Source organism: Amphiura filiformis, chromosome 13, assembly GCF_039555335.1.
Source record: "Amphiura filiformis chromosome 13, Afil_fr2py, whole genome shotgun sequence".
NCBI lineage: Eukaryota > Metazoa > Echinodermata > Ophiuroidea > Amphilepidida > Amphiuridae > Amphiura > Amphiura filiformis.
In genome coordinates this window covers 31,049,446-31,062,720 of record NC_092640.1, presented here as the reverse complement: position 1 = coordinate 31,062,720, position 13,275 = coordinate 31,049,446, and the positions used below count along the sequence as shown (strand labels likewise).

At 37.5% G+C, this 13,275-nt stretch overlaps 2 protein-coding genes across 2 annotated transcripts; one reads left to right on the top strand and one right to left on the bottom strand.

Moving 5' to 3' along the window:
* Positions 1–1,750: 1,750 nt before the first annotated feature.
* Positions 1,751–8,376, bottom strand: LOC140168241 (uncharacterized). The gene is made up of 3 exons (XM_072191577.1): positions 8,210–8,376; positions 7,171–7,305; positions 1,751–4,049 (listed from the first exon to the last, which is right to left on the bottom strand). Exons 1-3 carry the CDS (start codon positions 8,366–8,368, stop codon positions 3,561–3,563), a joined length of 783 nt encoding a protein of 260 aa, XP_072047678.1. The 5' UTR covers positions 8,369–8,376; the 3' UTR covers positions 1,751–3,560.
* A 1,371-nt stretch (positions 8,377–9,747) lies between these two features.
* On the top strand, positions 9,748–13,031 carry LOC140167587 (uncharacterized). The gene is given in 6 exon segments (XM_072190885.1): positions 9,748–9,963; positions 9,966–10,218; positions 10,221–10,438; positions 10,657–10,852; positions 11,921–12,178; positions 12,850–13,031. Coding segments are annotated over 6 exon segments (1,323 nt in total).
* Positions 13,032–13,275: the final 244 nt, after the last annotated feature.

Below are 13,275 nucleotides of genomic sequence, written 5' to 3'. Positions count from 1 at the left end.
TAGACAATTGTCCACCGCAAGCCTGATATGTATACATGTATTTATAGGCCACTGAGCATATTTGTGACAAGGTAGACAATTGTCCACCGCAAGCCTGCCTGATATGTATACATGTATTTATAGGCCACTGAACACATTTGTGACAAGGTAGACAATTGTCCACCTCAAGCCTGCTTCATTTTACAATAACCTGAGTAAAATGTAATCTTGACAAGGTAGACAATTGTCCACCGCAAGCCTGATATGTATACATGTATTTATAGGCCACTGAGCATATTTGTGACAAGGTAGACAATTGTCCACCGCAAGCCTGCCTGATATGTATACATGTATTTATAGGCCACTGAGCATATTTGTGACAAGGAAGACAATTGTCCACTGCAAGCCTGCCTGATATGTATACATGTATTTATAGGCCACTGAGCACATTTGTGACAAGGTAGACAATTGTCCACCTCAAGCCTGCTTCATTTTACAATAACCTGAGTAAAATGTAATATTGACATGGTAGACAATTGTCCACCGCAAGCCTGCCTGATATGTATACATGATTTTATAGGCCTACTGAGCACTTTTTGCCAAGGTAGACAATGTCCACCTCAAGCCTGCTTCATTTTACAAAATTAACCCAAGTAAAATGTAATCTTGCCAAGGTAGACAATTGTCCACCTCAAGCCTGTTTCATTTTACAAAATTAACCAGAGTAAAATGTGATCTTGACAAGGTAGACAATTGTCCACCGCAAGCCTGCCTGATATGTATACATGTATTTATATGCCACTTAGCATATTTGTGACAAGGTAGACAATTGTCCACCGCAAGCCTGCTTCATTTTACAAAATTAACCTGAGCAAAATATAATATTGGCAAAGTAGACATTATTGCCCATATAGGTATCTAGCACATTTACGTGACAATGTAAACAATATTATTGTATATGTCTACTGCAAGCCTGCTTTATTTTACAAAATTAACATGAACAAAGGTACCTTTAAGGGAAGTGGTATGAACGTTTGGACAGTATTTATTGTGGGACATAAGAGCACATCAGACATATCGAATTACATTCTGAATACGAAGAATGTCCTTCTGATATCAAATAATTTTGATTTTTTGAAATTCGCTATGTAATACACATTTTATGTCAAATTTATATTTTTGATATTTAACAGTACTCGAAGTAAACTTTATAAATCTGATGATTTATACTTAAAAGTGTATGTAGGTGGGATGAAAAGCCGACGATCAATTGAAATTTTGACCTTTCGTATTGAAGGTATGGATTTTTTCCCAAAACATCAAAAAAATAAGGTCTTTTTGGGAAAAAAAATCCATATCTTCAATATAAAAGGTCAAAATTTTCAATTGATCGTCGGCTTTTCCTCCCAGCTACATACACTTTAAGAATATATCATTGGATTTATAAAATTTACTTTGAGGACTGTTCAAAAATGTGAAAAATATCAAACTTTAGTAATTTGTCATCAAATTTGTATTATATCGTGAATTTCAAAAAATTGAAAATTATTTGATATCAGAAAGACATGCTTCATATTCAGAATGCAATGTGGTATGTCTGAGGTGCTCTCATGTCCCACAAAAAATACTGTCGAAACGCCATGAACGCTCATTCCAGATCCCTTAAGGGACCCTTTGATAATTTGAATTTCCTTCACTGAAGAGCATATTCCAAGCTTTAATCATAATCCATCAAAAACGTACACTAGAACAACAATCTGTAGACATTTTAAAAACAAAAATAATTTGTTACTTTTCACTGATAAAATCTGAGTGCCTTGATCAATTTTAATAAAGGAGGTGCCATCTTATGCAGGCATCAGTTTAAAGCTGGGCCCACCCTTCAAGCATTCACATTGCTTCACCTGAGCGAATTATTTGGCACTATAAATTCATGCACTATATACATACACAGCACACATGGGAGGCATGAATATTTTATTGACAGGACAGATTTTGTTTCAACACAACATTCATGAATCGTTATTACATAATCTCCTTTTGGCTTGTCTACTGTGGTTTATCATTGGGGTGGGCTTGTCCAGCTGGGAGTGAAATTTGTCAAAGGTGGTAATTACCAGTGATTGGGCCTGGATGTATATCCTTTTTCATAGAACAATCCATTGATGGTGCATCACTTTCACAGGCTTTAAGGGGGTACTACACCCCTGCACAAATATGTGCCTATTTTTGCATTTTTCGCAAAAATTATAGTGCATTGGTGACAAGTAAGATATGTATATTATAGGGGGAAGGACTAAAACTACTGCACTGGAAATTTTATTTCAGCACAGACAACATTTGTGGAGTTACAGTAAAAAATGATCAATAAATCAATAACTACTTTCCTTGAGTTGCTGAATTTTCAGTACAGTAGTTGTAGTCCTTGCCCCTATAATATACATATCTTACTTGTCACCAATGCGCTATAATTTTTGAGGAAAATGCAAAAATAGGCACAAAATTGGCCAGGGGTGTAGTACCCCCTTAACCGATCACCTGAACCCTGTTCCTTATGTTAATTACCCCTGGTGAGCTATACAATTGGTGTACAACAGAACTGTATCTGAAACCTGGACTATTAGAAACTGTCACCCATAGTGTAATCAATCCATCCATACTGCTTGTCAAGACCGCCATAGAATAGAAAGAAAATAGCGCAAGTCTCGATCCGAGAATATGCGACTGCCTAAAATAATGTCTCTAAATGTATTGTCTAAGCTAAACAGTTCTACTAGTCTGATAAACTTTCGGGAGCAAACACAAAAACTGAAAAGCAAAGTTAAACCATGGCCTGTGCACAATGTCCCAAAAGACCTGGGAAATAAATTTGCCCAGTTTTTCAAGTGTAAAATCTATTAAAATTTGCAAAGAACTACCTGTGAAAATGTGGACGCCTCTCAATTGGTTGACAGTTGCCCTGCTTCTTGCGAACTACTCACCCAGTTTTGTCACATGACCGCAGACAAGGTCCGCAGAGTAATCTCAAAGGCATCAAATGATTCACCTGTGCTGGATCCTCAACCAACTTGGCTTATGAAGCAGTTTGTGGACATCAATCTAACTGCCCTTACTACCACAGTAAATGTTTCATTACAGACAGGTGAATTTTCAACTCTGCCACACAAAGCAATTGTGTAGCCACTGCTAAAAAAAGCCATCTTTGGATAGAGATGACTTAAAAAACTACAGGCCTGTCAGCAATTTGAATTTCACTGCTAAGGTAATTGAGAAATGTGCAGAATCCCAATTAGTTGATCACATGGATAGCAACAACCTTTCTGATCCGATGCAGTCTGCATATCACCCAAAGCATAGCACAGAAAGTGCTCTGATCAAAGTGAGCGAGACATCATCATCATCATCAATCACATCGACTTTATGGTACTCTTGGATCTAAGTTCCGCGTTTGATACTGTGGACCATGCAATCATTTTGAACTGCCTGCAGAATTGTTTTACTTAGACTGAAAGGATTGATGTGATTACAGAAATGCTTAAAATATGGCTGTTTGATATGCATACCTTTAATGCCTCAACTGATTAATCTGAACTGTGTCCATCTTCTAGTTCAGAGTACAGAGCCTGCAGATACTTGACCATTTGTGGTGACAACCTGTTTGCTTTAGTTAATACTATATTCCAACAGATGGCTGCTTTTACATCAAACCATTGCATTACAGGTTTACGGTTCTTACCAACTCCATTTTGTGCAAGTTTGAATGCTTTCTTATAACCCCCTTGTAATAAGTGTAAGTTCATCCAAGTAATGTCATCTTCTGTCTTCACTTCTACAACATGGCCTAAGCATGGACGTGCAGATTCTCTCTCATCGTAGAATGCAACGATAGAGTCAATGGTGATGTCAAATTCTTCTACTTCTTCCACATGCACCCCAATCTCCTCTTGCACTTCCAAATGTATATCCTCTTCCATTTGAACTTCCTCCTCATTTCCTCCACTGACAAGAGTATTCACTATGTCGTTGGCAGTTGCGAGTTGTCGTTTCTTCTTCTTTGGTACCACTTCAACCTATTTCAAATACAAAATAAACAGAATAAAAAAGGCATAAAAGTTAAAATGTGCAATAAATGTTAGATTACTACCTAGTTTCCATTTAATGTGAACTTGCTGCATAGCTACAAATATGTAAACAGCTGACACTGCCCACACTTACACCCATCGAATGTGTGTCATCAGCCTCAGACACACACATACAGGCATAGAGTTGTGCAGTAGCATGTTTTGTTGACATTTTTTTAAATGTTTACATCAATGACAGAAGTACTCCCATAATTGACAACTCAAATACAAAGGATATCAGTTGGCAATGTTAATGTTATGCAATCAAGTTTACAACACATCAGTCTTACAATGAGCAAAAAGTCACTGAGTCATGCCATTCAAGTACCAATATTGATTACTTCAAGTGGCCTACTGGAGTGACCAGATATAACCCTGTCTGATTTCCATGTTATTTTGCAATAACAAAACCATGTTTTCCTTGATTTTGGTATGAAATTGAGCAAATAGAATGCATTGTCATGTCAATTTGGAGGCAACTAAAACTGATATGAGGTAAGTTTTATCTGTTTGGAATCTGTATTGACTATTCTAAAGGAATTACTGCAATGTAAACAAAACAACTCATGGACCATATGGACATTGTGTACTGGTTTTCAGTACCCTGTTGTCCATGGGTGACTGTAGGAACCCATGGATTCGATCCATGTATAATTAAAGACACAGATAAAAAGAATTTATCACGTCTGACGTCACTGTGAATCAAATTCGAGCACGGTTTGTTTACAAGTGTCGTGATGATGACTTGCTGAACGCGGATTTATAACCTGGCGCCGAATTGTTAATTTTGCACCTTTCGACATGCAAACCATCTCAAAAGTTAGGTCTTTATAGTGGGAAACTTTCTTTGGCGAAGGCACCATGTCCACAATGCCTAGAAAAGCTGCTTTTTGCCTTGTAAAAGTACAGAATTTTTCGCCATTTGCTGCTATTCCTTTTCTCTGATCAGCACCAGATAGATCGGTCTTCCTTTTACGCGCTGATTAACCTGTGTAAACCAATCAAGGATCGTAATTGACAGTGACATCAGACGCGATAAATTCTTTTTATCTCTGTCTTTAATTATAGCCCACACTATGCATCATATCTGCAATAGCTGGGCAACAGCCTTCTGAAAAGTGTTGTAATTATGTGGAGCATGCTGGCCCATTGAGCATACTGATATAGACCACACTCCGACATCGCCTGGCTAATAATTATTTGGTGCAGCAGAGACACTAAAATGAATACACGGGATCGATACACGTGAATTGCTATGCACGATTTTGATATCAGACGAATATCTTCGGATACCGGGTTAGAAAATGATGAATATCTCCCGTAAATGATTTCGTCTCAAGAAACCAGATCTGGTCTCATACACTTGAAAATACGTGTTGAACAGATATGATAGTCGCTAGTTTGCGCTTTGAGAAATGGCCGTGAGTCTTGAACTCAAAATCTGACCAAAATCGCTACTTTTATATTGCGTTGGTCCTGTGTGGACTACAGCGCGCATAGGTATATTCGTCTCAGAGTGGAGGCAGTAAAATTTGGCTCTTAATGTCGACTGTACCCACCAAGTTTCATGCCCATATGACAGTTTTACTAATTTGAACTCAGATGACCCCTGGGTGACCTAGGATGACCCTGAAATGGCCTTACAAAAATTTGACTCTAAAATGTTGACTGTGACCACCAAGTTTCATGCCCATACAACAATTTTAGTAATTTGACATCAGATGACCCCGGATGACCCCAAAATGACCTTCCAAAAATTAAGTTCTAAATGTTTACTGTACCCACCAAGTTTTTTCACAATGCCAATACAACAGTATTTGATAAATTGACCTTTGAACTCAACTCAGATGACCCATTGGTGACCACAAACATTTGGCTCTTAATGTTGGAACCACCAAGTTTCATGCGTGCCCATACAACAATTTTTACTAATTTGACTTCAGCTGACCCCTGGGTGACCCTGAAATGACCATGAAAAGGGCAACTAGATGAGCCAGCATGTATGTTATATGCAAATCTGTTCTTCTATGAGCTACACAACATAATTTCATTTCATTTGTAAAGGTTACATGTTATTGTAGTTTCTTCATATTTTATGCAAAAAATTATATTTCTTTTAAAGGGCAGGTCTATAGCAAAAACAAGTGTATCTCTATTCGAAGAGAACAATTATTACATGACAAGTTGACACTTGTTGCAATTTTTCGTGCGTATTTCTCCTGAAAAAGGATAAATTGTGTGGGTAAAGTTCAGCTTCGTACGTGTTCTCCCCCCGTTTGACTTATGACGTAGGTAAATGAAGCGGGCACTTTATCGTGCTCTAATCATACAATCACAATCACTTTGACAAGTTTGACATTAGCAACAATGAGTTGTACTATCACTTACCATAACAATGCTGCATAACAATATGCATGCTATTGTTCTCTTTCAGGAACAAAGCCCACACAGTAATTGTTACTATGCGTTTGATCTGTAATATTTCATCCAACTGAAACTATAGCATTGCAATATACAGGGAAACAGGAGTTTGTGGACTTAACATGGTTTATATGCTAGTCTCAGATGAAATTTTAAGCTCAAATTATGTATTTATTTTATAAGCCTAATATTTCTCATGATATTGATATACATATGAATTGTAATATCACAATTGTCTAATATAAAAAAAAAGAAGCGGCTGATTTTATCCATATGTTTAAAAACCATGAAATTTGTCATGTACTTAATTTGGAATTTTTTTCTGTGAACAACAACAGTATACGTTCTGTCCATTGAGAGCGTTTGTAGTCCCTTTTCTCACAGCGGGCACATCTCATTTCATGACATCACCGTTTTTCTAGGCCAAATCTGTCTCGTTCGAAGGAACTCACCGCTTTTAAGCTTAAAAGTTGGTTTTTGCGGAATATCAATTTTAAACGTCTTATTTTCTCAAAAAAGGAGTCATTTTCATTGTCCTCATAATATTAGCTTGCCAATGATATGATAGACCTGCCCTTTAAAATATTTATTGCATGGAAAAGCATGCCATGAACAATGATGCCCTCTTTTGATTACTAACTATACTGACCGTTCTCATAGTTTTTGTCATTTTGCGCATGATTGAAGATACCCCTGGAGAAACATCTGTTGTCTCAACTCTTCTGTTGTTTGCAAACTCTGCCAATGTTGCAAGGTCCCATGTGCTGGGTTTACTATCTGGTACCTGAAAATACAGAGTAATTAACAGAAAACAAAATTTATTTTTCTTGAATCATATTCAGCAGGATCATTCATATGTATAGCTATTAATCAGGGTAAGAGTTTTGGTATGTGAAAAACATAAGTGAAAAACATAAGATTTGTGGTATACTATGCAAGCAAAGGTTGCATTAATACTGCTTGTGACTAAGTTTGGTCAAAATTTTGAGAAAGAAAGCAAGCAAGAAAGAAATGGCAAGAAAGAAAAAAGTTAGGCTGCCAGCCTAACTTGATGACTATATTTGTAGTTTTTGCTAATAATATTTGCCTGTGTCAACAAATTATGCAAATAATAGTGAATTTATCTAATAGTGAAATTTACTACACATCACCTATCTGAAGGACAGCATTTGCCATTTCAATGCCCGTATTAGCAAATAATTGTAAAATTATTATGAGATTACACCAGAACTGCATTTTGTCTCTAACGGTTGCCTTGCCTGCCTCAGGTATAATATTCAATGTTTCAGTGTTTAAATTTAATTATTATGCCATTTTACAAACCTCGGTTTCTGTGTTTAGCAGACAGCCTATTGAAGAAAACACCTCCTGTTTCACATACTGACTTGTAAAATACTTTCTTCTGATTTTTGTCAAGTACAACAGGAGGAATAGAAATTGAAATGTGGTAGGCAAACACACCTATTCGCTTGCCTATGCACCTACAATGGGAGGGAAGGACTCGTAATATGAAATGTTCAATAATCTATGCATTGGATGTATGAAGCAGGATTAAACAATTCAGTAAAATTAAAAATCGCTATATGTTTAGAGGTTTGCATCTGAGGGAGATGTTCCAATTGATGAATAATTTATACCTCAAAAATGTTCACTCAGCTTGCTCATAACAACACACCCACAAATATTACCTCTAGAATTCTTTTCTGTGCAGATTCCAGAAATTCTGACCACTTGATTCTATCATGCTCTGGTATTCTTTCACCATACTGATGTGGGAGGGCTACTTTTAAAGCCGGAAGGTTTACTCTCTCTGGAATTGGTTCTACCCACTCAGGAACCGTTGTCATATCTGGAATGGACTGAAGGGAGAGAGGGAGATAATGCATTATCAGGTTTTTTATGACTGACTCAGCAGCCAAATTATGGCATAATAGTATATATTTGATGCGAACAAGCAAACTCAGACGCAACATAGAAATTTGTTAAATTTCCAGTTTCTTATAGAATAGTAAGTAGCATCTAGAAAGCTGCATTTTGCAGAAAACTCCTTAGAAACTGAACAAGGAATTCCAAAGATATAAGCAATTTTAAAAAAGAGTTTCCAAAACAACCGGAAACAAAAGGAAACATTTCCTATTTTTGGCTATCCCAAGGCGTTCTGGAAGTATGTAAGATCTAAAACTAAGGTGAAAGCTGGAATTAAGGATCTAAAAAAAGAGGATGGATCTTATGCACAAGCTGATGGTGATAAAGCAGAAGTACTCAACTCCTTCTTTGCTAGTGTTTTTACAGAAGAGGACACAAGGCACATTCCTAAACCAGATAAGATGTACCAAGATGTAAAGTTAGAGAATATCAACATAAAGTGTGAAGATGTCAGGAAGGAGATACTGAAGTTAAAACCGTCAAAGTCACCAGGCCCTGATGGCCTGCATCCAAGGGTCTTGAGAGAAGCATGTGAGGAAATTTTAGAGCCCCTGGCTGTTATTTTCAATAAATCTATGGAGGAAGGTGTCGTCCCAGATAGATGGAAGATAGCAGAGGTAACAGCTATATACAAAAAAGGAAGCCCTTCTGATGCTGGTAACTATCGACCTGTCAGTTTGACATCAGTTGTATGCAAGATGCTTGAGTCAATTATCAGAGACCAACTGATGGATTTCATGAAAGAAAATGATATAATTTGCAATGAACAGCATGGATTTAGGCAAGGAAGATCTTGCGTTACACAGCTAATAGAAATCATGGATATCTGGACCAGGATGCTTGAAGAGGGTGATGGCATTGATGTGGTCTACCTGGATTTCAGAAAGGCCTTCGATTCGGTCCCACACCAACGCTTACTGAGGAAAGTTGAGGCCCATGGTATAGATGGCAAACTTGGATAGGAAGCTTCCTGCTTGGAAGAAAGCAACGTGTCTCTGTAAATGGAGTCAAATCTTCGTGGGCAGAGGTGAAAAGTGGTATCCCCCAAGGCAGTGTACTGGGACCGATCTTGTTCATCATTTTCATCAATGATCTCCCTAATGAAATTTCAAGCTTAGTAAGAATGTTTGCGGATGACACTAAGGTCTTTACCCAAGTTCACAGTGATGATGATTGTGCCAAGCTGCAGGAGGATTTGGACAAGCTGGGAGATTGGTCGAATAGATGGCAAATATATTTCAACGTAGGGAAGTGTGGAGTGATGCATTATGGCAAGGACAGAGAAGTCCATAGTTATTCCATGAAAGATGGGGATCATAGAAGACCACTGGGGAAGCTGGAGGAAGAAAAGGATCTGGGAGTCCTGTTTGACAGTTCGCTTACCTTCAGAAAGCATGTAGGAGCAGTCACAAATAAAGCAAATCGTATTGTGGGAGTGATGAGGAGAACCTTTGAGTATATGGATATTCCAATGTTCAAAACCCTATACAAGACCATGATTAGACCACATCTGGAATATATGCAAATTGTGTATGGAGTCCATTTCTGAAAGGCGATATTGATAAACTGGAGAAGGTTCAGCGCAGAGCAACTAAGTTGATTCCCGAGATCAGAGATCAGCCATACGAAGCACGTCTAAAAAGGCTAAAACTCCCTTCATTAGCATTCAGAAGACTCAGAGGAGACCTCATCCAAGTATATCGCATTATGAGTGGTCTGACAGACATCCAACCCCATAATCTATTCGATATGGAGAGGAGGACGGTAGGGCTGAGGGACATAATTTAAAGATCAATAAAGTAAGAAGCAAGGACACGCTTAGAAGAAATTGTTTCACCCTAAGGGTCGTAAATGCTTGGAATCGATTGCCAGCAACCGTAGTGCATGCCAAGTCTACCAACTGCTTTAAAAGCGGCATTGACACCTTCTTAGAGAACCATATAGACAAGTATGATTACAGGGTAGCACCACCCTGGAACAAATTACTTGCAGTACACATTAATTTTCTCTCTATTGTAGTCAAGTAATGATGAAATTGGATGGGCGTTATAAGGCTTTATAGCCTTCCAAAAGAGTGCCTGAGACGACAGGTAAACAGGTAAACAGGTAATATGCAGCCTCTTGTTTTGTTTTGTTCCATCGAATCTAATAGTTTTAGGTTAACATAATTTTTATTCATAAGTTGTGTGTCTTAACTACTTACTTGCAGATGGAATGGAGTAATGAACAGTTACAAAATCTAATTACTAAGGTGAAAGCAGGCAACAGAAATGAGCAAAACTTTCTGTTCAACATCTTGGCAATCTGTAAGATGGAGAATAGACAGGGGGTAAAGGACATATGCAAGGCAGAGGGGGCCACGTCAACAAATGACATATTCTACTATGTCAATAATACCACAACAGGTGAGTTTTTTGCCAACTAAATTTTTAATGTGGTCCACACAGTGGGCTATTAATATTATTATAATCAAGTCCTTGAATGCATCTTTCTGTTATCTGATTGTATAGATTCATGATTTTTTCTGAACATATATAAAATATTTTTGAACTATAAAGATTATACTGGAGAAAATGTAATGTCAATGTAAACACCCCTTACTGAATATTGAGCTAGCTTGACATCTGAAAAGTTCTACTTGATTGATCTATACTTTGATGCATAAACAAACCTTTTTAAGAAAATAATAATGCTTGACATTTTAAACCCCAGTCATTGGCCGCATTATGGTGGTCAGTTTACGAGACACGAGTGTGTACATAAAGTTATTATGTAACTTTTACTTTCTTGTCGTTGTTGTTAAATGGGCCTTTTTTTTAAATCCATCAGTCAATGGGAAATGATGTACACCGGGATCGCCTGAATCAACAAAATCACACCGAGACACTTCTATACATCCATGGATAACTAAGGCTTGTGAAATGCATACTAGCCTTGATTTATAAATAAGGTACTAAATGGAACATGCACATCTGCAACAGAGTGTGTCTTGATGTATCACATGATCATGGTGCTGCATTATATACATCTACAAGACTTTGAACTCATTTTGTCGCTTTACAATGAAAATGACATTTTTTCAATATGAACATATCAATATTGTTGTGATAGGGCATATAATTTTAAATGGGAATTGATTATGAACCCATAATGGCATCATGCTTTTGAATTATGTATAGTAAAAGAATGTCAAATGTTCATTTTACTTAAAAACTTTATTGGCAAATGATGTACTTTAATTGACAACAGAGCCTAAATTTATCTCTTGAACAAATGACTGACAGAAACTCAGGCACAAACTCAATGACAAACTTTATTTGTTTGTATATCACATGACTGATGGTTTACCTCTGGTTAGACAAAGCCGTCAAACTACAGTCTAAAAAGTGGTACCAAATTAAATAGAGTTTAGGAGATCATATATTTCTTAAAAATAATATTTCATTGAAGCTGACTTTCTTTTCATATTGCAGGAACTAGTGATCACCTGCTGACTAATGCAGTGGGGTGTGGTGTTGTGGCAGCGTTCACAAAGGAGAGCGAGGTGAATATGCCACTAACCACCGAGTCAGGGAGGCATAATTTTTGGGAGGTGGCGGCAGGGAAGAGGGAGAGGGAGTTGGAGGGAAGGTGTGACAGTGAGGTGAAGGTACCAATTGATCTTCTTGAGGATCTCATTCTACAGTTTTCATTTCAAGGCCAGCGGATTTTAGATCCTGCTTCACATACAGGTAAGCATCTGCAACATGAAACTTGTAAATTAGCGCATATTAATTAAACATGCAAGATTTCTTCCCCCATGGCAATACGGTAGCCAGTGCAAGGATTTTGTTTGAGAAACAATAATATTGATGGGAGTATAATACATTGCAGTTTTGTATTGGTCTCTGGTGTGTTTGATATTATTAGGGATGTCCACTGTCAATACATTTGCTGCTAGAATGGTTTCCCATTATGTGCGCATTCACAATGTCTATGCAAACACAGCTCTATGCAGTAAGTCCCAGACAAGGTAAATGGTATGTAGAGTACTTCCATTGGCCCAATTTAGACCTATAACAGGGGATTTAAGAAATTCTTGATTCCACCAGAAAACATAACCAAACTCTTTCCTGATTGGTCAGTAAATAGAGAGGACCTTCCTTTATCACAGGATCAACTTTTTTTAAAGAAAAATTTAATGAGATGAGAACTACAACAGGTTGAAGTGACACCATTCTATGCATCAGAATTCATTTGAAATAATGCACTTATTGTTCAGCTCCTCTATGGAGATACTTTCCATATCTCTGAAACGTCTGTTTCTTTCATCAATTCCCAGCCAATAAGTTAGGTCCGAATCAATTTAAAAGTACTTCAATTTTTAGTGGACATGCCTAATATTATGTTTGTATTCGTACAGGTGCCATTGGGATAGCAGCAACAGCTACTAAGCGATGTTCCTGCACATATGCGGAGGGGAATAATGCCACTGCGGTGGAAGACAGATGGACGAGGTTCGATCAGTTATGTACTAAACTAGAGAGAAAGAGTGCATGTAGCACAGATGGTGTTAGTCCTGCTGATGATGATGAAACTCAATAATTGTCTCAAGATCTGAGGAGTAAACCTGCTGATCACCTGTTCAGATGATGTTCAGATTTAGTAGGTAATTGGCATGATAAATGGGAAGATCTTCAGACAAAAAACATATAAAGTTCAAGCTTATAGACATTATTTCCAGATATGATTGGCATATGGTAGCGTATGAGGTACAGATACAAAAGCGGGAGTAGCTATAGCTGTGCCATTGGTTGCATATAGGCCTAATTCCGTCCACAAGCTTTGT